Source organism: Geotrypetes seraphini, chromosome 9 (assembly GCF_902459505.1).
Source record: "Geotrypetes seraphini chromosome 9, aGeoSer1.1, whole genome shotgun sequence".
NCBI classification, from domain to species: Eukaryota; Metazoa; Chordata; class Amphibia; order Gymnophiona; family Dermophiidae; genus Geotrypetes; species Geotrypetes seraphini.
In genome coordinates this window covers 29,026,989-29,053,316 of record NC_047092.1, presented here as the reverse complement: position 1 = coordinate 29,053,316, position 26,328 = coordinate 29,026,989, and the positions used below count along the sequence as shown (strand labels likewise).

Here is a 26,328-nt window from a genome sequence, read left to right as displayed (position 1 = left end):
CAAGGCATCCAAAACTCCTACTACTCCTCCTCCAAGGAAGGATTGCCATCTTTTAGATTCTACCAGTCATAAAGTATACCAGGGTTCTATGCTTTCATCAAAAATCATAGCCCATCAGCTTCAAATCTTGTATTTCCAGCATTCAATTTTATTGCAGCTTGATACGACTTTGCCTGAGGCCATTCCCAATCTGCAAGTGGCTCTACAAGAATCCACTTATCACTTAAGCAATTAGGATGCTTATGATATGATGACTAGGATGACGGCAGTTGCTATAGCCGCCCTAAGCATAGCGTGGCTACGGGCATCAGACTTAAGAGAAGATCTTCATGATAAGACTGGCAGATGCTCCTTACTAAGGGAACAGCCTGTTTGGGGCAAAAGTACAGGCCACCGTGTCACAAATGAAGGAAGATTCTTCAGCCAGTCGTGAGCTTTCAGCACACCCTTCCGATCAATCTCAACAATTTCATCATTCTTCCTCTACTTCTACTTTTCATAGAGCGTATCAGCAAGTTTTTTCAGCAATACTATCCGCGAAGACATTTTGCTTCTTACAACTGGACCATCTTGCAATGGTCACAGCCTCCTCTGTATGTGCCAAGACAACATCCTAGAGACCATAAGCAACCTGATGTTACTACAGTAACTACCTGTACTCAAACCTGCACCTAGCTTTTGACCATTTGCCAGTGGGAGGGCGGCTAACTCACTTCTTGTCAGCTTGGGAACAAATCACGACAGATCAGTGGGTCCTTAGCACCGTGTCTCAGGGATATCTACTAAATTTCCTATCCCCTATCCACCTTCTCAGAATCTGTAGTCTGAAAAGGAGGCTCCGGAAGTAAGGAAGAGTAATGCGTTTAGGTGGTACAGGTTCAGGGAACTAAGACTTGTACTGGGCAGACTTATATTAGGTCAGTGGTTCTCAACCCAATCCTTGGGGCACACCTAGCTAGTCTGGTTTTCAGGCTATCTACAATGAATATGCACAAGAGATTTACATGAATAGGAGGCAGTGCATGCAAAATCTCTCATGTATATTCATTGTGGATAGCCTGAAAACCCGACTGGCTGATTGTGCCCCCAAGGACTGAGATGAGCAGCACAGCATTAGGAAACCATGCACTAAGCTACTGTTTCCCCAAGTCGGTCATGGAATACCCCCTTGCCAGTCAGGTTTTTAAGATATCCACAGTGAATATATGTATAAAATCGATTTGCAAACACTGCCTCCATTATATGCAAATCTTTCATGCATATTCATTGTGGATAGCCTGAAAACTCGACTGGCAAGGGAGTACTCCAGGATTAACTTGAAAAACACTGCATTAAACTTTAGTGTTCGGTAGCAGTGGAAGGTTTTACTTCATCAGGCTCTCAGTATTTGGCATATAAACATCTTCCGTACAATGTCAACAACAGTCAAGAGTCCTTTACCTATTACTCTGCACTGTAAAGGCTGTAACTCAACTTGGAAAGATGAAGAGGACATTGAAACCAAAATAAGCCCAATTAAAGTTTATTTATTTTTACAGTGCATCCTTTCATGGCATTCTCTGTTTAGATAGATAGACCAATACTGGCAAGTGTGAGTTATTAGCAAGACACCAGATGCATATTTAGTTAAAATAATAAAAGAAAATATTTTGGAAAAGGTTTACTCTGTTATGTTTGAACAAAACTACAATATAAGCCCTGTGAGGGCAGGGAAAAGCCTACTGGACCTGAATATAGCTTGCCATGAGCTAACACCAAATAAAACAAGCTGATAAGAAAAACTTGTGCCATCATTTTTGAAAATAATTTAAACCTTTAATTGTGTACACATAAAACACATTTCAAGAACATTATATCAAGTGACATGCTTGGCCTTTTGTCTCATGATTTTTAAGACGCTATAGAGAAGCTCTGTCTATATCATTAGACTGGCCACTTCCACTGGTCAGCAGGAGGTTCATCAATTAAAGGTTCCCATGCTTTCCATTCAAGCATCTTCCTTGCTAGAATTAGTTCACTTTCTGCCTGCAAATGAATTAGAAATAACAGAAAATTAGATGTACCACACACTCATCTATTATTCCCTAGCTAATCCCCAGTTAATGTGAAATTGTGTTAAATAAAAGGGGCCATTTAACAGTTTGAGCATAAAAACACTCCATGAAAACAGTCAAAACACATTAAAATATCTCCACCAGGCAGTCTTGTTTTGACAGACTTTCCCTTCTTTAAAATTAAAACTACTGAAAAACATTGCGTTGCATGCATATATTTTTAATTTTACAGAAAAAAGTGGCAGAAATCTTCACAGAAAATCTGAACTTAGGTCAGACCCGACAGGGCAAGCATATAGGACCAGATGGCCCTCCAATATGAAACGATTCATTTGACGTTGAGCATCACCTCCTACTACTGAAAATATGTATTAATCCACTGGAAGCAACAAAAACAAGGGGAACAGAACTACCAGAAAATCTAACATTGAAAGTTCTTAAACTGATCTCTTGCTCATTGGTCCACAAACCTCATGTACGATAAGCAGAATTGCACGTTAAGATGCACAAATCAGATTAACAAATCTTACAATTTTAAGGACCACTGTGACTCCCTCAGAGAAGAGGTCTCACTTTTGTTAGTTTATTTTATTCAGCATTTTTCATAGAAAAAGTTTCATTCTAGAAAGGTTTTGATGTGCATTATCTAATCAAATGTTGTTGCCTTTAGAAAGTAACAACAAATTATACTAGCCTGCAGAAGTTCTAGAATCACAACACATATGCCCCCATAAGGATCCTTCCTTAAAATAAAAAAAAATAGGAATTTGACTTGAATCAAGATGTGCAGGTTTACCTGTGCAATTACTTCTTCTAACTGGCCACAGTTAATTTTTTCTTCAAGTTTCTGCACATCTGGTTCCTGTAAATTTAGGGGAGGAAAGCAAGCATCAATGTACCAAAAGTTTGTATTAGATTTTTCTGTTTTCATTAGTCTCCTTATTGCCCAATAGCTTCCTGTTATTCAGTGTTGGCTAGGCTGGATCTACTGACCCAGTCAAATCACATAAGCTTTTCTCTGAAGGCTACCAGAAATTTTACCTCAACAATGTCCCTACTCCACTTCCTCAACCTTCCTAGCACAGCAAGTCCTCAATCAAGAGGCCTGGGTCACAGCTCCCTTCAGGGCCTGGTTCAGAATGTGTGGCATCACAGTCCAGGATGAGTAGCAGAATCTGAAACAGAACCGAGGGCTACCACTGGGTCAGCCCTCGGTTTCTCTCTCATTTTAATAAAAAGCGCAGATATGTAAAGTACATCCAAATAACTTACAAAATCTGCATTCATTCACCCAATGAAATGGGCTATTTTTTTATTCATGAATATAGTTTAGGACAAATACGGTATATGAGTAGTTGTGCACTAATACTAATGGTACAATTTCAATAGGGAAGAAATTTGAAACAAATCCCAAGCAACATATACAAAACATTCAACTTTCCAGGAAAGGAAAAAAAAAACAACACATATATTCTACCAAAACACATGAGAAACAATGCAGTATTACCTCTTCACAAAAATACATACATACATACATAACATATATATATATATATATATATATACCATATATACATATATACCATATATATATATATATATATACCATATATACATATATACCATATATATATATATATATACCATATATACTCGAATATAAACCAAGATTTTTGGACCCACAAATGGGAGGGTCTGTTTATATTTGAGCCACTACCCCACCGATGGCAGGGCTGTCCCCCATTCAACTCCTGATGACCACCAGGGCTGTAATCTTCAATAGAACGATACCCCTCCCCCACTCTCTCCGCTGAATACATGCCCCCTGTGACGAATCTCGAAGCCGCTATCCTCCGTGCACACAAAACCCCATCACCCTCCTCCATCCATGCCCCACTCCCAGACATTGCGCTTACCATTTAGTACTGGAAATCTGCTGCCACCATTAATGCTGTATTCTGACCTAGTGTGGGGTGTTGAGCATCCACACATGCTCAAAGCCTGCCACCTCCCACCCCCCTCCAAGATTCTCAGAGAAGGTGGGAGCAGACAGGCCTTAAGCATGCGCAGATGCTCAAGGCCCTGCACTGGATCAGAATACAGCATTGACGACAGCAGCAGATTTCCAGTACTAATGGCAAGCACAATGTCAGGGAGTGGGGCGTGCATGGAGGATAGCAGCTTCAAGATTCACAAGGGGGGCATCGTCCTATTGAAAATTACAGCCCCCAAGTTTTCACTCTCAGAGGGCCCCTGACACGGCAGCCCCAACACTTCTCCTCTGACTCAACTTTCTGTTTCCAACTGGGTGGCTCATGTCAGAAGAGAAGCGGCCTGCTGCGTTAGGGGCGCTCAGAGCAAAAGCTTTGAAAAGTGCTATGAAGGGAAGGGGAGGGAAATGGCCCAACAAGGGGAAGAAATTGAGTGACACTTCAAGCTCATTGTGTGAAGAAAGGTGGGGAGGGGAGGCCATGGACACTGGATAGAAGATGGGGAGAGAGAGAGAAGAGGGAGCAGACACTAAATGAAGTGGGTGGGGGAAGAGAGAGAGAATATGAATACTGGATGGAAGTAGGGGATAAATAAAAAAAAGGGCGCATGCTGGACTGGGGGGAAGAGGATAGAGTTAGTGAGATACTGGAAAGGGTGAGGGAAAGAGGTGGCAAGTTGTAGGTAGACATAATGAAAAGAGGGAAATTGAGGACTGGATAGTAAGAAAGAATTTAATCTAGACAGAGGCAGAAAATATTTAATTGAGAAGGAATAAAAGGGAAGGGAGATCTTGTTGCCTATTCTCTTAAGAACATAAGAGTTGCCATACTGGGACAGACTGAAGGTCTATCAAGCCCAGTATCATGTTTCCAGCAGTGGCCAATCCAGGTCACAATTAAGGTACACAACCCTCTGCAATGTGGCACAAGAACTAGAGTGGAGGAGAGAAGGGAGATGATCGTTGTACATGAAAAAAATAAAGACATCCCTGAAAATAAGCCCTAGTGCATTTTTGGGACCAAAAATTAATATAAGACATTGTCTTATTTTCGGGGAAACATGGTAAGTACTTGGGATCTGGTTTAGTCACTGTTGGAAACAGGATTCCGGGCTTGATGTACCTTTGGTCTGTCCCAATATAATTATCATGTCAAGATAAAATGAAGTGAAAACTTACCAACCGCACTGTACTGATTTTCTCATTTACTATCTGTTCTGTATATTTTCTGTACGCTGCATCTTTTGGGAAATTCTGCAGAGTAGCAAGAATTTTTGTGTATAATATCCTCAGGCGCTTTAAAAAAAAAAAACAATGACTATTGATAAAGTACTTGAGACACAATCTGCTGCTATAAAATAGATGTAAGAAGCAGCTATTTAATTCAACTGATACTATGCACTTTGTATTTATATAAATGCAAGGTTCTAAGGAGATTACAATAAAATATATCTTTAAAGTCTACAAGCAGCAAAGCTCCTCATTTGAAGCACAATATATTATGTACAGTACATGTACATAACATAGGCAGTATATGTAGTAAACCTCTTTGTTAGTACCACAGAAAAGCGGTATATCAAATTCATTACCCAATGGCACTGTCACAGCTGCTGAAGAGGAAGATGGAAGAGAATAAAAAGATTACTACCTAAGCACAACAGAGAAAATTAAGAGCTAGGAAGGTGAAGCAGCTATCACAAGTGACAAAGTAATGGCCAAGAAAGGGCTTGTATCTCATCTCTCAAACTCATTCCAAGTTTGAATCACTGCACTTTTACTGCAGCTTAAAAAAGTCTTACCACAGGACACACTGGTATTTACCACAGGTGCTACAAAGTGTGAAAGCAGACCATGTGCTATACAATTTTTGAATTTCTTGGAAGAAGTGCATCTGGGGCAGAGAGCAGTTACAACATTGCAAATCAGTTAGCATGCAATAAAATGGCTGAGCTAATTAACATAAGATTAACGTATGAGCTCTTACCATCTTTAAAATGGGTGGCAGTAAAAGCTCACATGCTAATTTTTGCTAAATGTCCACGCACTAATGACAACATTAGCACGTATCAAAAATACAATATCCACAGAGGAATCCGGGCAAACTACCAAATAATTTAAAATTCCCTGCTCAACTCATTGGCATGCATGTGACCGCTACACAAAAAGATGTAATATACAACACACAAAAAAATGAAAAGAAAAAGACAGGGAGTATAGCCTCCGAGCTAAATGCCACCCCCTAGACAGTCTCAACAGCAGGGACTAATGCATAAAACAATTCCATCACAAAAATGTGAAAAGTCACAGTATGTCAGACAAAGTCACCACAAGCCAGTGCAAATACAAAAGAAACAAAAAAACCCAATGGTACTGGAAAGAATAGTCTGAAAAACAAGCAAGCATATCATATAAAGCAACCAAGTAACAGCTAAAAAAAAGTCTTCAGTCCAACTGACACTAAATGAAAAACTTCTCACACACAGTTTTAGCAAAATGAGGGGTCCCTTGTTGGGTTTTTCATCTGGTGCCAGTTGGACTACATGCATTGAAGACTTTCCATCTAAATTATATTTGTTTGCTTTATATGATATGTTTTGTGTTTTCAGCACTCACACTGGCTTGCAGCGACTATTTCTTGACATACTGTGACCATTCAGTGATGTTTTTTCATGCCGCTTGGCTTTTTTCTCCACTTGTATTATTTTGTGCTAGAATCTGCTGTAACATAGAAACATAGAGTATAACGGCAGAAAAGGGCCGTAGGCCCAACAAGTCTGCCTACTCGAAGAACCCTCCCTCTAAGAATTTCCCGGAGTGAACCCACTCCAAGAACCCTTCCACAACGAGAACCCTCTTTTTAAGCAGTCCCTATTAAGAGCATCTCAGAGGCGGCATTTAGCTCTGAGGCTATACTCCCTGTCTCTTGTGGATTGTTTGTGCTGTTTTGTACTACAGTGCTCCCCCGCGAATTCACAGTTGGCGGTTCGCAGTCCCGGTCATTCGCGGAATTTTCCGACCATGAATGACCGGGCAGGAGAAGGCAGCTGAAGAGGCAGGAGAGGGCAGTTGGAACGCCGGCGAGTGAAGGAAATCACTCGCCGTATGCTCCGACCGCCTCTTCCTGTACTAAAGTCGGGCCTTACCAATCAGGAGCTGCGTGTCATCAATTTCGGGGGAGTACTGTATATCCATTTTTGTGCAGTGGTCAGATGTATGCAAGCAAACTGAGCAGGGAATTTTGAATTGTTTAGTAGTTTGTCCTGTTCCCTCTGTGGATAGGGCATTATCCCAGGACAAGCAGGCATGATATTCTCACATGTGGGTGACGTCATCTACGGAGCCCCAGCGCGGACAGCTTTTCAAGCAAACTTGATTGAAGTTTCAAGTTTGCTATGCTGCACCACGCATGTGCATGCCTTCTTGCCCACTAGAGGGCGCATCCTCACCTCGTGGTCCTCAGTTCAGTTTTTTCCGCGGAGCCAGAAGCCCTGTGGAATTTGTGCTCTCTTCTATTTTGCCTTCTGACACCGCGGCTGAGTGTTTTTTTCTCAGTCGCTGTGCTTACTTTGTTTTTTTATTTGTTCGTGTGTCATTTTTCGTCAAAAAAAAAAAAAATAATATAATAATAATTTTTCGTTCGGCTCCAGGGGCTCCCGGTAGCCGCGGCCACGGGACCTCGTTCGTTCCCAGCCGGTTTTTGAGTCCATATCCCGTCCCTTGACGGGCTTTAAAAAGTGCACCCGGTGCGATCGGCTGCTTTCGATCACCGATCCCCACCGGTGGTGCTTACTTTGTCTAGGTCCTGAGCACCCGACCGACTCCTGCACTCGGTGCTCTACTTTTCAGCCGAGAGCTCTCCGTCGCGCTCAGATGGCAGAGCTCTTTGCTGTGGACCCCGCAGCGGGGAAGGCCTCGACGTCGGCCTCGGCTTCGGCCCCGGCCTTGACCTCGGCCTCGACTCCCTCGACCCAACAGCCCGCTTCGTCGAAGCCTACGTCCTCAACCCCGAAGTCGACGGTGGGTAAGTCCTCACTTCCTTCTTCTGTTCCAGCCTCGAAGAAGCCATCCTCGGGCTTGTCGACGGGGCGGGTGGGTCGTCCTCGGCCCCGCCCCGAGCGTCGAAGTCGGGTGCCCCGCGGGAATACTCGAGACCGAGGTCGCCCTCAAGGGAGCACCTGCCGGCCCCAGATCTGCCGGCTATGATGGGGGTTCCCGTCTTTCAGGACTTACTCATTGCGCTCATTGCCTCGGAGCTGTCCGGTGCCCTCGCGCACCTCCAGCCGACTTCGGCCTCGTCTGCCCCGGCTTCGGCGACCTCGGTACCCTCGGCTTCGGCCCCCGGGGTGGCTTCGGCCTTGACCCCGACCTTGCCCTCAACCTCGGTTGACCAGCCTGAGCGGAGCATGCGGCCTCGGGAAAAGGTGCGAAGGGTGCGGAGGATCTCTTCCTCTTCATCCTCGTCGAGGTCCTCCCGGGGCTCCTCGCCCTCGGGCGAAGCGTCGGCCGAGGAAGCCCAAACGTCTTCGAGGCTCTCCTCGATGACGCGGTCGCTCCTCGCCGACCGGGGCTGAGACCCTGCGTGTCTCGGAGCTCCGCCTCGATAATCCGAGGCTTTTCCGTTCCTCCGAGGTAGAGTTATCGAGGGACTCCTCGCCGAGACGGAAGGGGCATGCCTCAGTGCCTCATACCCCGGGGACTTCCCGCAGGGGTTCCTCGGGGCATGGGCGGTCCCCGACCCCATCGAGGTCGCTAGATATGGCTTCTTGGGGTTCGGGGTCTGGCACGGGTAAGGCACCTCGTTACTCCCGTGAGGCTTCCCCTTCTTTCTTGGCGGCGCGGGCTTCTTGATCTCCCTCTCCGCCTTCGAAGCCCTCCTCCTTTTCTAGATTTGTGCTTGATATGGGGAGGGCTTTGGACCTTGATCTTGGGTCAGGTTCTCAATACACGAAGGAATTCTTGGAGGAGCAGGATTTGCCCTCTGCCCCAAGGGAGACTCCTCGTCTGCCTCTCAACAAGGTTCTCCATCAGACCTTCCTGAGAAACTGGACTCCCCTCTTACAGTCACAGCGGTTCCATCGAAGATGGAGTCGAAGTACCGTACAGTCCCTTGCAAGGGCTTCGACAAAGCACAGCTGTCCCACCAGTCGTTGCTGGTGGAGTCGGCGTTGAAGAAGTCCCAGCCTTCTAGGGTCTCTGCTGCGGCCCCCCCCCCCCGGGCGGGAGGAACGGACCCTGGACAAGTTTGGTCGTCGCCTCTATTCCAATTCCATGATGACTGCCAGGGTCCTTAATTACGCATTCACCTTCTCGTCCTATTTAAGGCATATGGTGAAGGCATTGCCCCGTTATTATGGGGTCATGCCGGATTCCCATAAGGGGGATTTTGGTACCTTTATGGCAATTTGTCACAGCTGCGTTTGTACCTTTTTCACGCAGTTTACGACGCGTTTGAGTTGGCCTCTCGTGTTTCCGCCTTTGCGGTGGCGATGCGCCGTTTCGCATGGCTCCGTACCCTGGATATGGACCCGAATTTGCAAGAACGTCTGGCCAATCTTCCATGTGTTGGCTCAGAGTTGTTCGATGAGTCCTTGGAGGCGGCGACCAAACGCCTGTCTGAACATGAGCGCTCTATTGCCTCATTGGTCCGTCCTAAACCCCGGGCCCCGCCGCAGAAGCCGTTTAGACCTCCTCCGCGGCGATACCCGCAGAAGTCGACGCCGGCTTTTTCAAGGCCTCCGCCCCGGCGTCCCCCTCAGCAGGGCAGAGCGTCCCAACCGAAGCCTCAGGCGCAAGGGGCGTCTAAACCGGCCCCGTCTTTTTGACATGATGCGCGGATAGGGGCGGGCCCCCTCCGCACTGTCGACGGACCCCCTTCCCATCGGGGGCCGCTTGCAGGCCTTTCTTCCAGCCTGGGCCGAGATCACGTCGGACGCTTGGGTGCTCCGGATCATCTCCGAGGGTTACTCGCTAAACTTCTTAGCCACGCCACCAGAACGACCGCCGGGGGCTTCTCTTTGCTGTCGAGCCCAGCTTCCTCTTCTCCTGTCGGAGGCCAGGTCCTTGCTGAGCCTTCGGGCGGTGGAGCCAGTGCCCCCGAACCAAAGGGGATGGGGGTTTTACTCCCGTTACTTTTTGGTCCCGAAGAAGACAGGGGACTTACGCCCCATTCTGGACCTCCGGAGGCTCAACAAGTTCCTTGTCCGGGAGAAGTTCCGTATGTTATCCCTTCCAGTCCTGTACCCTCTGTTAGACTCGGGAGACTGGATGTGCTCCCTGGACCTGAAGGAAGCATATACCCATGTTCCGGTGCATCACGCCTTCCGCAAGTTCCTCAGGTTCCAGGTGGGGGAGTTGCACCTCCAGTATCGGGTCCTCCCCTTTGGACTGGCTTCGTCCCCTCGAGTCTTCACGAAGTGTATGGTGGTGGTCGCGGCGGTCCTGAGATCTCGGGGGCTGCAGGTCTTCCCCTACTTGGACGATTGGCTGATCAAGGCGTCCTCCAAGGAAGGGGTTATTTCAGCGACCCGACAGACTATCATCTTCCTTCAGCGTCTGGGGTTCGAAGTGAACTTCCCCAAGTCTCAGTTGTTTCCGGCTCAATCCCTTCAGTTTATCGGGGCCGTGCTGGACACGGTTCGCCTCCGTTCGTTCCTCCCCCCGCCACGGTTGGAGGCCCTGCTTCGATTGAGTCGACAGGTTTCACTGCTGCCCTCAGTTTCAGCGCAGCGCCTGATGGTTCTGCTCGGCCACATGGCGTCGACGGTCCATGTCACTCCGTTCGCCCGTCTGCACCTGAGGCTTCCTCAGTGGACCTTGGCCTCCCAGTGGCGTCAGGATCGGGACCCAGTCTCCTCCCCTATAACAGTGACTCCTTCCTTGAGACGCTCGCTCCGTTGGTGGACCAACTCTTCCAATCTTTCCGGGGGTTTGCTCTTTCTCGTTCCTCAGCATCGCAAGGTCCTGACCACGGACTCTTCGGAGTACGCGTGGGGGGCTCATCTGGACGGTCTGCGGACTCAAGGTCTATGGTCGGTAGAAGACCGGCGTTGTCACATCAATGTTTTGGAGCTTCGTGCCATTTTTCTGGCTGCTCGAGCGTTCTGCCACCTGCTGCACAATCAGGTAGTCCTCGTGCAGACGGACAACCAGGTGGCCATGTATTATGTGAACAAGCAAAGGGGAACGGGCTCTTGGTCCCTGTGCCGAGAAGCCCTGCGCCTTTGGGAATGGGCGGTCTCCCAGAACATCTTCCTACGTGCGGTTTACATTCAGGGAGAGAGGAACTGTCTGGCAGACAAACTCAGTCGCCTTCTCCAGCCGCACGAGTGGTCGCTCAATTCCCGAGTTTTGCACGAGGTCTTCGACCGCTGGGGGACTCCTCAGGTGGATCTGTTTGCCTCCCCGGAGACTCACAAACTGCCCCTTTATTGTTCCCGGATGTACTCCCAGGACCGTCTCGAGGCCGATGCCTTTCTGCTCGACTGGGGGGGGAGGTTCCTTTATGCTTTTCCTCCTTTCCCTCTGATCTTGAGGACGTTGGTACATCTCAAGTCGACCAGAGCCACTATGATCCTCATTGCACCTCGTTGGCCTCGGCAGCACTGGTTCTCCCTACTCCTTCAACTCAGTGTCAGGGAGCCGCTGCTTCTGTCTGTTTTTCCCTCTCTGCTGTCTCAGAGTCGGGGTTCGCTGTTGCATCCCAATCTTCAGTCTTTACATCTGACGGCTTGGTTCCTTTCCCCTTGACTTCACCTGTTTCTCAGTCTGTGAGGGAGGTTCTGGAAGCCTCGCGCAAGGTCTCGACTAGGCTTTGTTATTCCCAGAAGTGGACCAGATTTTCATCCTGGTGTTCCTCGAACCATCTGGATCCAAGTTCAGTTCCGGTGTCTTCGGTTCTGGAATATTTGTTACATTTGTCCAAGTCTGGGCTGAAGACGACTTCCATTCGGGTGCATCTCAGTGCTATTGCTGCTTTTCATCGGCATCTCGAGGGTCGATCTCTCTCTCTTCATCCTCTGGTGATTCGTTTCATGAGGGGTCTAGTGAATGTTAATCCTCCTCTGAAACCTCCTCCTGTAGTTTGGGCAGTGGCGTACCAAGGGGGGGCGGGAGGGGCGATCCGCCCCGGGTGCCAGCCCTGAGGGGGTGCTCCCGGCCTTGCCGTTCAGTCCCCCCCCACCCCCGAAGGACCGCTCGCCCCACTGACCTTCCTGCACCACCTGTGAAGCAGCCCGCAGCAGGTTCGCGACGTCAGCGATTCCTGAGCTGCTTGGGCGCTGCTTCCTGCGCCGCGGTCCCGCCCCTCCTCTGACGTCAGAGGAGGGGCTGGACCGCGGCGCAGGAAGCAGCGCCTAAGCAGCACAGGGATAGCTGACGTCGCGATCCTGCTGCGGCTGCTTCATAGGTGGTGCAGGAAGGTCAGTGGGGCGAGCGGTCCTTCGGGGGTGGTGGGGGGGGACTGAACGGCAAGGCCGGGAGCATAGGTAGTGCTGCTTCATAGGTGGTGCGGGGAGGCCAGGCGGGGAACGGTCCTTCGGGGTGGGGCGGGCAGGCAGACAGGCAGGCTTTCAAGGGGGAGGGGAGTGACAGGCAGGCAGGCAGGCCTTCAAGGGGGGGACAGGTCTACAAGGGGGTGGGACAGGCCTTCAAGGGGGGGGGGACAGGCCTTCAAGGGGGGCTGCAGGCCTTCGGGGGGGGGCTGCAGGCCTTCGGGGGGGGCTGCAGGCCTTCGGGGGGGGCTGCAGGCCTTCGGGGGGGCTTCAGGCCTTCGGGGGGGCTTCAGGCCTTCGGGGGGGACTGCAGGCCTTCGGGGGGGCTGCAGGCCTTCGGGGGGGCTGCAGGCCTTCGGGGGGGCTGCAGGCCTTCAAGGGGGGGGGGACAGGCAGGCAGGCCTTCAAGGGGGGGACAGGCCTACAAGGGGGGGACAGGCCTACAAGGGGGGGACAGGCCTTCAAGGGGGGGTGCAGGCCTTCAGGGGGGGTGCAGGCCTTCAAGGGGGAGACAGGCCTTCAAGGGGGGGGACAAGCCTTCAAGGGGGGGGACAAGCCTTCAAGGGGGGGGACAAGCCTTCAAGGGGGGACAGGCCTTCAAGGGGGGGACAGGCAGGCAGGCCAACAAGGGGGTGAGACAGGCCTTCGGGGGGGGGTGCAGGCCTTCGGGGGGGGTGCAGACCTTCAAGGGGGTGCAGACCTTCAAGGGGGTGCAGACCTTCAAGGGGGTGCAGGCCTTTGGGGGGGTGCAGACCTTCAAGGGGGTGCAGGCCTTCGGGGGGGTGCAGACCTTCAAGGGGGGACACAGGCCTTCAAGGGGGGGGGACAGGCAGGAAGGCCTTCAAGGGGGGGACAGGCCTACAAGGGGGTGGGACAGGCCTTCAAGGGGGGTGCAGGCAGACCTTTAAGGGGGGACAGGCCTTTGGGGGGGACCCTGGTTTAGAAGTACACGGAGGGAAGGGGGTGTTCAAAGAGACGTGCATATGCCAAACTTTGGGGGGGAGGAAGAAATAATGCGTCTGAAAATAGAGGAGAGGGAGAGAGATGATGGACCATGGGATTTAGGGAGGGAAGGAACAGAAAGGGAGAGAAATTGGACACAAGGGATGGTGTGGAGGAGGGATAGAGGTACTGGATAGGAGGGTAATTGGGAAAAGAAAGGGAGAGATGGTGGACTCTGGGGTGGTGGGGAAGGAGGAAGAGATGCCGGATGAAAGGGTAGTTAAGAAAAGGTGGATCTGTGGAGGGAGATGAAAAAAAGGAAAGATACCAGACTTCCTGGGGAGGGGAGGGAAATGGAAAGGGAGGACAGAGTTGGCAGATGGATGGTTAGCACGCAGAAAGAAGAAAGAAGGAGACCCTGGCAAGCAAGTTATCAGAAGAAAATCAGAGCCTTGGACCAACAAGATTTGAAATATAACCAGACAACAAAAGGTAGAAAAATTAATTTTATTTTCTGTTTTGTGATTATAATATGTCAGATTTGAAATGTGTATCCTGCCAGAGCTGGTGTTGGACTGCAAACGTGAGCTAGGATTTAACAGAGAGAGGAAAAATCCTTTTTGTTTCTTTATTTTATTTACACCACAGCGCCAGTGTGGTTAGGAGAAGCCAAAGGAGGTGAAAAAGCTATAAAACCCACCAGGAGTTTTGAAAAAAATCACCCAACTGGGCAGGAAAATCGAATTGAAAAACCAATTCAATAGGCTGAATTGAATCGAAATTTTTTTTCCTGAATCTGGCAGCATTAGTTTGCGCTACTGTCTTAGACTTTAGGACCTGGGATTGGGGAGAGATGGCATCCTCAGTACTTTATAATGCAAGTGAAACGAGGATTTGGTCAGACTTTTGAAGGGTCTGCAGAAAAAAAATATTGTATAGGCCGGGGACATGAGACAGCAGGAAATGGGAACTTTTCTTCCTTCTATTTTTGTGAATGGAAAGGCTGAGGATGTCAGAGAGTTCAGTTAAAATATGTGCTTTATAAGAAAATATAATAATGTGTTTTATAAAGTTTATAGCATAGCTGGCCTACCCAGTGAGGTGTTCCTAGTGGTGGTGGTGGCAGCGTGTCAATGTGTTGAGAGGAAGAGGTGGTCTGGGAAATTCTGCTGAGCAAACTCCGGGCCCATTTCCACCTCCCAGTTAGTCCACTCCACTCAACTGGTTCACACACTGAGTGGGTCTTTGGGTGTTGTGTTGGTTCCAGTGGTTTATCAGTATCTCCTTCTGGTCCAAGGAAGGAAACTTTGTTATCCTTAGCATTGACCTACAGAATATGTTTGTAACAGCGCTGCTTGTGTGGCATTAAGCTATGAAGTGATCGAAAGAAAAAAACAGACCTTTACACATTTTTGCACTATATGGTGGGTGTATGAGGAGATTCACATTTCCTGCACAGCTAAGTCCATGTGAAATTACCTTGTGCTGTATTTGACATCTAGCAAGGTCTCTGTTTGAAAGGAAAGATCTAAACTTAAAAATGAAGTGGCCAGAAGTTATGGTAAAAGCAGATAGTGTAGCTGGTTTTAAGAAAGATTTGGACAAATTCCTGGAGGAAAAGTCCATAATCTGTTATTAAGACATGGGGGAAGTATCTGCTTGCCCTGGATTAGTAGCATGGAATGTTGCTACTCTTTGGGTTTTGACCAGGTATTAGTGTCCTGGATTGGCTACCATGAGAATGGGCTACTGGGCATGATGGACCATTGGTCTGACCCAGTTAGGCTATTCTTATGTTATGTTCTCATCTGTAGGGGCCTTTGTTTTCACTTCTTATTGTAATGTATTTTTTTTCTGGGAACTTATCAGTGTTTTTTATAATGGGAACAAAAATGGAAGAGAATTAATGTGTGTGGGATGAGGGGGTAACTAATTTCTTCTGCTAAATAATTCAATCCACTTCAAACAGACATAGGAGAACTCACGCACCATTCACACACCCTCCAACCAAAAATGTCAAAAGAAAAAAACTGTTCGACAACCTCCTAGCCATTCGAGCTGCAACACTCGACCCCCCAACTCTACAACCAATTGACATCGACCACAGACTGCAAAACCTTCAAAAAGAAATAAAAACCCTTCTATTCAAAAAACACATAAACCGAACTAACACAATCAGAACTGTCCCAAGCATCACCTGCAACTACTCCATATGTACTTCTGATGTCATGACAATTCAGACATAATTTATGTTATGTTATGTTTGGAATATAAGAAAATTTTCACTGCCTGTTTCTATTCTGACCATTTATTCCGTTTCATGGTCATTACAAAAAATATTTTTTTACATGGGGTGGGGTGTCAAAAAATGATGGGCCCCGGGTGCCACATACCCTAGGTACGCCACTGAGTTTGGGATCTTAATGTGGTCTTGGCTCAGCTGATGAAACCTCCTTTTGAGCCTATTGACAAGTCTTTTCTTAAGTTTCTCACTTGGAAGGTGATCTTTTTGCTTGCGCTCACGTCCGCTCGTTGAATTAGTGAGCTGCAGGCTTTGGTTGCGGACCCGCCCTTTACTGTGTTCCATCATGACAAGGTGGTTCTTCGCACCCATCCTAAATTTTTAATTAAGGTTGTGTCTGATTTCCACCTCAATCAGTCCATTGTTCTTCCGGTGTTTTTTCCGAAGCCCCACTCTCATCCTGGGGAGGCGGCACTTCACACGCTTGACTGTAAGAGGGCGTTGGCTTTTTATCTTCAATGCACCAAGTCTCATCGGAAGGTTCCTCAATTATTTTTGTCCTTTGATCCTAATCGGTTGGGACGTCCTGTTTCCAAGCGCACCTTGTCCAACTGGTTGGCTGCTTGTATTTCTTTTTGCTACGCTCAGTCTGGTCTCGAGCTGCATGGTCGGGTCACGGGACATAAGGTCCGAGCGATGGCAGCTTCTGTGGCTTTCCTCCGGTCTACTCCGGTGGAGGACATTTGCAAGGCTGCCACTTGGTCTTCGGTTCATACTTTCACCTCCCACTACTGCCTGGATACGTTATCCAGGAGTGACGGCCGGTTTGGCCAGTCAGTTTTGCAAAATCTGTTTTCCTAAATTGCCATCCTCCCACTTGCCCTTTTTTGGTTGGCTTGGAGGTCACCCACATGTGAGAATATCATGCCTGCTTGTCCTGGGATAAAGCACAGTTATTTACCATAACAGGTGTTATCCAGGGACAGCAGGCATATATTCTCACAACCCACCCTCCTCCCCGGGGATGGCTTCTTTGCTGGATATGGAACTGAGGACCACGAGGTGAGGATGCGCCCTCTAGTGGGCAAGAAGGCATGCACATGCGTGGTGCAGTGTAGCAAACTTGAAACTTCAATCAAGTTTGCTTGAAAAGCTGTCCGCGCTGGGGCTCCGTAGATGACGTCACCCACATGTGAGAATATATGCCTGCTGTCCCTGGATAACACCTGTTACGGTAAGTAACTGTGCTTTTTTGACTTGCAATAATGTTGCCATTAGTATGTGGTCATTAACAAAAGTGCACACAAGATGCTAAAATTTATTTTCCAATTTAAACATACCTCATGGGGATGCTCAGCTACAGCTAATCCGACTAGGCCAGTGGTCTGGAAAAAAAACAAAACAAAAAAGCAAACACACACACATTTTTTTAATATACTTTAGAACATGTGACAGAATAAACAAACAAAAAAAACAGTTTATATCAGTGTTGGCATTTAGAGCCTTCCATTTTGATCTGATTTTGGTACAATCTTTTGGTTGCCTGTTGGAAATGCTCTTTGATGCTAGCAACAATGGATGACTCTGTTGCAGTAACTGAAAGATGTTTGAGCAACTGGGCATGTGATGGAAGGATGCTGCAGGTGGTAGGAGTCTGATCAGCAGGCAAGACTTGTTACCACATCAAAGGCAGACAATACACAAATGATGTCATTTAACAGTACTCCATTTAAATCCAAAAGCAGCTTGTACAGATTTATTTTAATCTTTGAATTCAGTTACCAGTTGTCTAATATGTGCTAAGTTTTTACATATTGATAGCATTTTATAGGTGCTGTTCCTATTTAAGGCTGGTCTCAAAGTTTTAGAGAATGGCACAGGGACACAGTTTGTCCTCGTCCCTAAGGGCTCTGTCCTGTATCATTTTCTACTTCCAACTTCTAGTGCGTTCAGTGCTTTTTTTTAGCATTTATTTTGTCTATACAAGTCCTCTCCCTTATCCACCCCATCTGCACTACAGAGGGTGATGTGCGAAACAATAATTTTTGAAAATGTATTTCTTTCTTGGGCTTCAACAGAACCTAATATAGTTGCAAACACGTGAAATTTTAAGGTAAAATTGAAACCTTGTATTATGTTTGAAAATTCTCTCCGTACTTAAATTTCCTCTAGGACTAATGTTTTGTATTCTGCCTGCAATCCAAACAAGATATTCACAGCGGATCACTACCAAGAAAGCCTCAACAGTATAAACAAATTTCCATAAAAATCTTAATTCCCTTCCACAAACAAATATGTTTTTAAAGCCTTTCTAAAACAAGATGAAATTTGTTCCAATTCTCAAGGTAAACTGTTCCAATTCTTGGCACCTTGACAACAGAATGAATGATCATAGAAAGATTTTAACAGATATTTTTCAAATAAACTATTTGTAAAGTTCATGAGAAATTATGTCTATAAGCCAAAGTAACAAGCTAATTAGTAGCTTCCTCCAAGTCTGACCATAGAGAGATTAAGAAAATTAATCCCCTCTATTATAAAACCCAATAGCACAGGCCACTCTGGTAACTGCCCCGAGGCTCATAGGAATTTAAAGGGCTTCAGGGCCTTTGTCACATTGCAGCTATTAGCATGGCTTTGTAAAAGGGAGAGGAGGGAGGGTAAGCAAGCTAATTTATACTGGATGCATTTGTATATATTCAGCCAAAAGTGGAGCTACACTGTCAAATTTGCCTTATTTCTGCATTATCTCAATACACCATTATGCCAGAAAGATCTTCATTCTGGAGGTTATATATAAGCATGCAAGCACACACAAAAAAATGCCATAATCTTTAGGCACCTAAAGGATAAACAGCAGCGAATATCAAAAATAGAATCCTCTAGAACAAATTTAAAGAGCAAATCTATCAAAGAAAAATTATACAATGTTCACACTTCTACAAAGATGAAAAACATACAACTAGCAATAAACTAAAGATGAGATCATATGCCACATGCCCTGGCATAGGCGGCCAGATTCATTCTTGTCATGGTAAGCACAAAACTAAGGGGTCCTTTTATCAAGGCGCGGTAGGGGTTTAATGCGCAGAATACCGCACGTTAAACCGCCTGCCGTGCTAGTCGCTAACGCCTCCATTGACGAGGTGTTAGTTTTTTGGCTTGCCGCAGCGGTTAGCGCGTGATGAAATGTCCGACGTGCTAATCCCTGTAGCGCGCCTTGATAAAAGGAGTCCTAACTCACTTGAAGAAATTACCCCATATGAGAAAAGAAAGGTATGCTCATACTAATTGCCAAGGCTACATGACTTCAGGCAATTATTATTCATACCCGCAAAAGCCCAATTTGCAAAAAAAATAATTAAATAAATTAAAATTCACTTAGTTTTTATACAGAGGGGAGTCACAGTTTAACTCTCCAATATATTGGAAACTCTGTTAGTAGTAGTCCTCTATGATATCTGGAATGCTAGAACAGGAGTTTTTCACTACACTTTTTCTCCAAGGAAGTTACTGGTATTGATCATCTTCTGAAAAGTTAGGTAAATAAAGTTGACTGTAAATCAAATCAAATTGTACCCCATCCTTCATTTTTTTTCTGATAACTATCTATAGGAGAAACATAAGCTACTACCCTTTCAGACATTGTCCACAACCACTGCATCTTCTCCACATCACCGGTAAGCACACACCTCAATAAACCCCAACATTACAGAAAAAATTCAAGTACTTTAAACTTTTTCAGAGCACTTCTCTAGCACGTACTAAGATGTAGAAGACACTAAGGTCCGGATTCTGTATAGGAAGCCCAGGAGGAGCATCCTATACAGAATCGGGCCTACACTAACCCCGATTCTGTAACCAGCGGCCATGTTACAGACGCTGGTTACAGAATCGGATTAGAGTAGACGCGGCCGCTACACTTATCACGGCAAGGGATCTCCCTGCCACGATAAGTATAGTGGCCGCCTGTCTGATTGCCGGCAGGATGGTGCCCAATCCCTCCTGCCGGAGGACGCCCCCCCCGCGCTAACACCCCTCCCCTTCCGCGCTAACACCCACCAATAACCACCCCTAACCTCCCCCCCCCAAACTAACCTCTAATTGTTGGCCAGCCATATGTGTCTTGCTACCGTCCATCCGGCAGGCCCGCCTCGTGAAAATGAGGTGGGCCCGCCCCTTCCCGGCCCATCCTGCGAAGCCTAAGGCCTAATTGGCCCAGGTTCTAGAAGCCTGGACCAATTAGGCCTTATGCTTCGCAGGATGGGCCGGGAAGGGGTGGGTCCGCCTCATTTTGACGAGGCGGGCCTGCCAGCTGGACAGTAGTCACTGGTAGGTGTTAGCACAGAGGAGGAGTGTTAGCATAAGGGTGTCCAGGGGGGGCATCCTCCGGCAAGAGGGATTAGGCACCTTCCTGCCGGCAATCAGTTGTGGGGGGGGGGGGGGGGGCGGCAGCGTTCCAGCAGGAGGGGTTGGGCACCCTCCTGCCGGCAATTGGACAGGCGGCTGCAGCTGCTATACTTATTGCAGCAGGGAGATCCCTTGCCGCAATAAGTAAAGCAGCCGCGTCTACTTACAATGTAGGCCAGCATTTTGCTGGCCTACAATGTAAGCGTCTTTTCCTCTCCTAGGGAGACACGTAGGGCCGCCTAGGTTCGCCTAAGGCCCTTAAGCGAGCTTAGGCGTCTTGCGGGCCTCCCTAGGCTCCCAAAGGCACCTTCAATATAGGCGGCTTGCCTGTGGATCATTTTTTTTAAGAAACATGCATCCCGATTGGTTGATTGGACAGCTGTAGGACTCCTACAGCTGCCTAAAACCATGACGCACTTTGCAGAATCAGGGCCTAAGGGCTCCTTTTACAAAAGTGCACCAGGGTTTTTAGCACACGCACAAAATTATCCCGAGCAATAGTGCGCGGAGCCGATAATCTACCGCCTCCTAAAACGGAGGTGTTAGTGGCTAGCGCGCTCGGGAATTTAGCCCTAGTGCACCTTTGTAAAAGGAGCCCTAACTCTATAGGCCCCTAAAAAAGAGGTGGAACAGTCTCACTCACTCAGGTATGTGTGACCAGTCAAAGAAAAAAAACAAGCGGGGAAATAAGAGATGTTTCCAAAAACAATCTTTTATTAAAAGCAGAGATTCAGTTCTGTAAATGTTAAAAAAAAAAAAAAAAAAGAGGACTCAACGCTGCAGAAAACTATACCTTTTTTTACATTTACAGAACTGAATCTTTGCTTTTAATAAGAGTTTATGTTTGGAAACATCTCTCGTTTCCCACTTGTTTTTTTCTTTGATCTACGTGTTCGTGGGACCATCATGTATGACCGGCTATTATTAGACAAAACACTAAACTCGATAGACCTTAGCCTGATTCAACTTGCTACCTTACCTTCTCAGATACTGATAAAAGGGCGACATGTACTTAAAAGATGCAGCACGGCAACAACTCACGAAAAAATGCAATGTGCGCCTCAGCTCCACAAGAAGACAAAGAGCATAAGATAGAAACCACACTCCACCCTCCTTTTCTGCTACAACCCTTTTCTCCCCGCCCGTCCCCGCTATGACCTCCAACCAGCTTTACCTTCTTCAACAAGCCGGCCATAACGCCGCCGCCGCGCACAGCACTCTGGGAGTAGCCACGCCCAGATCCCTCCCTCTCCACGCTCCGGGCAGTAAGCTGCCTGCGAGCGCAGCCGTTAACAGCGCTTCTGCTCTCGACACGGTTAAGTACTTACACTGATCCCGGTGAGTGGTGGCAGGTAGAGTGCGCTCGAGCGTGAAACCCGGGCCTCGTTAGACGCTGCTGGAGTCAGAGGGCGGAACCAAAGTAGGGCAACGGCGGCGGAACACTAAGACGGGAGCCCCAAGTGACACCGGAATCAAGGGATGCGGAACCCGGAAGTAAAACGGAAGAGCTAGCTGACTCTGCTGGCGTTAGGGTGAATGGCAGGTTTAAAAAAGTCGTGGCGTAGCACCACTTGGGCTTAATTTCTGGAGAGACTGTCTGGAAATCCAGTTCTAGCACTTCTTTGCAGACTCCAAAACAGCAGGATTTTTGTATTCTAATCCCTCTTTTCTAGGCAGCCTGCAGGGATGAGAAGGGGGCTAGAGTGAGCCTGCAGCTGAGATTACCTGCTGTACTACTTAATTGAGCCTGTCTTTTACTATTGAATGGAGGAGTGACTTAGTGGTTAGAGCTGCTGCCTCAGCACCCTGAGGAGGTAGGGTTGCCATATTTGTGAAGGCAAAAAAAGAGGATGCATGGCCCCACTCCTATCCCCTCCCCTAGGAGGTTGCCTGCTGTGTTCAGTCAGGGTCGCAGCAAGCTATAATTGCACTCCATGGCACCCATGATATATCAGACTTTCAGTTGTAAATCTAAAATACTGAGTGAAGTACACCAACCCTTGAGTTGATAACCATGTGGAAACAACATTAAACAGTCCTCCAGCTGTAACAGATCCAAAGCATCAGGGGCAATTGCAAACACTAACCAAACACCAAAATAGTAGGCTCTGTGGGCTTTATTTCAAAGCATAACTAGGGAAACTAGATCTTTTCTGACCGTAGTCGGGTTCAGTACCTCTCTCAACCTTTTAAAAACATTCAACAAATGGTCATGTATAACAAACAGCCCCAGAGAGCTTGGCAACACATGAAGAACACAAACAAACCCTCTACTGCTGCAGCATTGGGCCTGGAATTATGAGTTCAGCCAGCAGTGGTGTACCTAGCATATTTGACACCCAGGGCCAGTCATTTATTAACACCCTCTTCTCTATATGAAAAAAATATATATTTTTAGTAATAATCCACAAGTCACACCTAGGAAAAGGCAGCATCTTAACCACTGCAGAGAGCACTAGAACATCAATACACCCATTGTAAAATTAAACCAGATTAGTACAGATTGATCCTAAACAGTCAATTCCAACAAAAAAGTATTTTTTATTTTTTTTTGCACACACAGAACACAGATACATGGAGGAGCATAATCAAAACAAACATCTAAGTCCGTTTTGGGCCTAGGATGTTAGTCACCCAAAGTTAGCAGCATCCAAAGTCCAGTCTCAAAAAATACGTCCAAAAATTTTTTTTCCCTGAAAATCGTCTACTTCTACATCCAGCTGTTTGATCGTCCAAACTGCTAGTACGTCTATATTTATACTACATTCTCGTCCAAAAAAATCATCTAGTCACAAATACCTAAACTAAGACATTTGGACTTGGGAGGGGCCAACAAAGTGATGGACTGGCCACCAAGACATGGCAATAGAGTTGTGGGGCACCTTACAGGGCACTGCTGTGAACTTCACAAAAAGGGTACCATATAAACATCTCACCACAATTCCTTTGCAGGTCATGGTGAGCCCCCAAAACCTACTATACCCACCTGTCTACAACTCCCAATAGTCCTTATGGCTGCAGTCCTAAAGTACAAGAAAAAGTCTCTGCTTGTTTGGCTGACATTGTTGCCTGGATGTCCTGCTGTCATCTGAAACTAAATATGTCCAAGACTGAGATGCTCCTCTTTCCTCCTAAACCCTCTGCTCCTCCTTTCTCCATCTCAGTAAATAATACTGTCATTGTTTCAGTCTCTCTGCTCGCAATCTTGGAGTGGTCTTCGATTCTGACCTCTCATTTTCTATGCATATCCAACAAGCTGCTAAGACCTGTCACTTCTATCACTTCAATATCACCAAAATTCGTCTCTGAGCACACTACCAAGACCCTTGTCCAAGCTCTTGTAACCTCACACCTAGATTACTGCAATCTACTCCTAACTGGTATCCTGCGGTGTCGCCTCTCCCCTTTGCAATCTGTGCAAAACTCTGTTGCATGACTCATCTACTAATCTCGCTATGCTCATGTCACCCCTCTCCTTAAGTCACTTCACTGGCTCCCTATCTGCCATCGCATACAGTTCAAGATCTTATTGCTGACCTACAAGTTTTGTATTCATTCTACTGCCCCTCAATATCTCTCCTTGCTTCTCTCTCCTTATACACATCCCAGAGAACTCTGTTCCTCAGATAGGTCACTCTTAGCATTATCCTTCTCATCCACTGCCAATTCCAGACTTCGTTCCATTCATCTAGCTGCCCCCTATGCCTGGAATAAATGACCCGAGTTTGTCCATCAAGCCCCTTCCCTTCTCTTGTTTAAAGCAGACTGAAAACCCACCTTTTTGATATAGCTTTCAATCCTTAACCCTACTCCTCTGCCCTCCAACCCAAACAGCTGATTAACCGTTCCCCTTAACTGTATCCATGACATCCTGTTTGTCTTGTCTTGCCTATTTAGATTGTAAGCTCTTATTCTTTGTGACACTGTGCAGCACTGCATGCATCTGATAGCGCTATAGAAATAATTAGTAGTAGGTGCCACCTATATGGCAGTAGAAAAGGGTTTTGGTGGACTCACATTTTTCACCATGAATGCAGTGGTTAGAGTGGCTTATGGGCATGGGTCCTCCTCTTCATGCTTTACTAGCCCCCCCACCCCAGACTACTTAAGCCACCTCTGTGCAGATCTACTAGGCTTTCCTATGCCAGGTGCTGATGTTCTGGAGTGAGGTATGTGCATTTTTATTCCAATTTTTATGGCGGTGTGGGAGGGGGGTCAGTGATCGCTGGGGGAGTGTGTGGAGGTCTCTACTTTGTGTCTGCAATGGTTATCTGGTCACTTTGGATACCTTCTGGGCACCTTCTGTTTTTAGATCGCCTAAGTAACAACATATAAGTTTTGTCTAGGCAGTCTCGTCAAACTTTTGATTATCCCTGCATGACGATTAAGTCTAGGTTGGCTCATATCCTGCCCTAACCACTTCTTCAAAAATGCCCCTTTCAGCTCTGGGTGCACAGTAGAATTCAGAGGCCTAAAAAGTCTCTGGATGTCTAAAAACCCATTTCAATTATCGGCACTTGGATGACCTGTCTTTTAGGTCGTCCAAGTGCGGATTTGGGTGGGTTTTTAGACATATTTTTCTTTCATGAGCCCCTTATTCTATACTAGGTGAGAGTATAACTGCAAACTAAAAATAGAATATGTAGGCAAGAATAAAACTGTACCCTAAGAAACCAGATTTTGCATAGAATGCAGCACCACAGCTGCTCCTTGTGACCCTAGGCAAGTCACTTGATCCCTCCACCCACCATTGCCCCAGGTACATTAGATGGATTGTGAGCCCACTGGGACAGACGGGAAAAATGCCTACCTCATGTAAACCATTCTGAACTCCTTTGGGAGAACAGTATAGAAAACGGAATAGATAAACAGAAATGCATGTCCCCTACTATATTGTGCAAAATATAAAGACAGCAGATGTAAATTTGAAAAGACTGAAATACCAATCACAAATAAGATACCATGTTATATGCCTAACCATTTTTCAATTAGCTTTAAGGGGCCAAAATCTCTCTCAGGTCAGTACCATAAACTACTGTTACAAAAGGGGTTTTGGTCTCTTAAAATGTCCTAAAATTAGTCTAATAAAAACATCACCTTATTCCATTTTCAAATTATAAACATTTATTAACACAGCTATAATACTACTTTATCCTCAAGCAAAAAACAAAACACCACAAACCTTTTATCTACCTTGGTTGTCTCTGGGTTTCTGCTTTCCTCATCATCTCTTCACTGTCTCATTCTTTCCAATGTCTGTCCTCTTTCTGTGCTCCTTCCATATAGCTTGGCCCTCTTTCTCCCCATTCCATCCAGCCTGAGCCCCCCATCTCTCCTTGATCCAGCATTTCCCTTCTGTGTCCGTCAGTGTCACCATTCCACCTCTTTTCAGCATCACCCTTCTGTGTGCCCATCTCACCTATATGCCTATTTCACCTCTTTTCCAAAATCTTCATTATGCCCCTGTCCTTATCCACACACACACCCCCATGTCCACTATCTGCCCTATCAATGTCCTTATCTCCCCCCCCCCCCCCCACCTGTTTTCAGCTTTGCTTCTCTGTGGTCCTATCTCCTCTCCCCCTTTTCAGCATTGCCCCTCCTGTATCCACATTAACCCTCCATTTCAGTATTATCGCCCTCTGCCCATCTAGCCTCTTTCAGCTTTACTTCCCTCTGTAAACCCATCTACCCCTCTTTCAGCATTGCTCCCACTGTGTTCCTATTTACCCCTCCCCCTTTCAGCATTTTCCCTCTGTATCCTTATAATTCATTATTTGTCACTATTTTGTCTCCATTTTCAGTGTCCCCTCTCTTCCCTTGTTCCTGCACCCTGTGGCCAGCATCTTTCCACCCTTCCTCCAGCCCATATGACTTTTTCCCCTCCCCCCACTCTCTTTCACCCCCATAACCCATGAGACCTTCATCTTGCCTTCTTCCCCGCAGCCCTCTTTAGTGACTGCAGCGGCAGCGATCAAGACAGCTTGCCGATGTCAGGGCCTTCCTTCCCTCTGCAAGTCCTGCCTGTGAAGAAACAGGAAGTTGAAACAAATAGGGAGGGAGGGCCCCAACGTCGACAGGCTGTCTTAATCGCTGCCACTGCAAAGTTGCCGAAGGGGGTGCGGATGCAGATGGAAGGGAAAGGGACAGATGGGAAGGCTGCCAGAAGAGGAAGGAGCTCCAGAGCATAACGTCGACCCA

At 47.1% G+C, this 26,328-nt stretch overlaps 2 protein-coding genes across 6 annotated transcripts in view; one reads left to right on the top strand and one right to left on the bottom strand.

Moving 5' to 3' along the window:
• Positions 1 to 1,790: 1,790 nt before the first annotated feature.
• On the bottom strand, positions 1,791 to 21,413 carry NDUFA5 (NADH:ubiquinone oxidoreductase subunit A5). Of its 2 annotated transcripts, XM_033958061.1 has the most exons (5): positions 21,302 to 21,413; positions 17,058 to 17,102; positions 5,224 to 5,340; positions 2,851 to 2,916; positions 1,791 to 2,025 (listed from the first exon to the last, which is right to left on the bottom strand). In XM_033958061.1, the coding sequence occupies exons 1-5, from the start codon at positions 21,320 to 21,322 to the stop codon at positions 1,924 to 1,926; spliced, it is 351 nt and encodes a 116-aa protein (XP_033813952.1). In that variant the 5' UTR covers positions 21,323 to 21,413; the 3' UTR covers positions 1,791 to 1,923. The 2 variants fall into 2 exon arrangements, with proteins under 2 accessions (XP_033813952.1, XP_033813953.1); XM_033958062.1 differs by lacking the exon at positions 17,058 to 17,102 and having other exon boundaries at positions 21,302 to 21,337.
• Positions 21,324 to 26,328, top strand: part of ASB15 (ankyrin repeat and SOCS box containing 15) — a 41,923-nt gene continuing 36,918 nt past the window's right edge. Inside the window, exon 1 of one of the 4 annotated variants that reach the window (XM_033958057.1) lies at positions 21,324 to 21,465. The gene's annotated coding sequence lies outside the window, so the exon portion shown is untranslated. The other 3 variants (XM_033958060.1, XM_033958055.1, XM_033958058.1) reach the window with 3 other exon arrangements.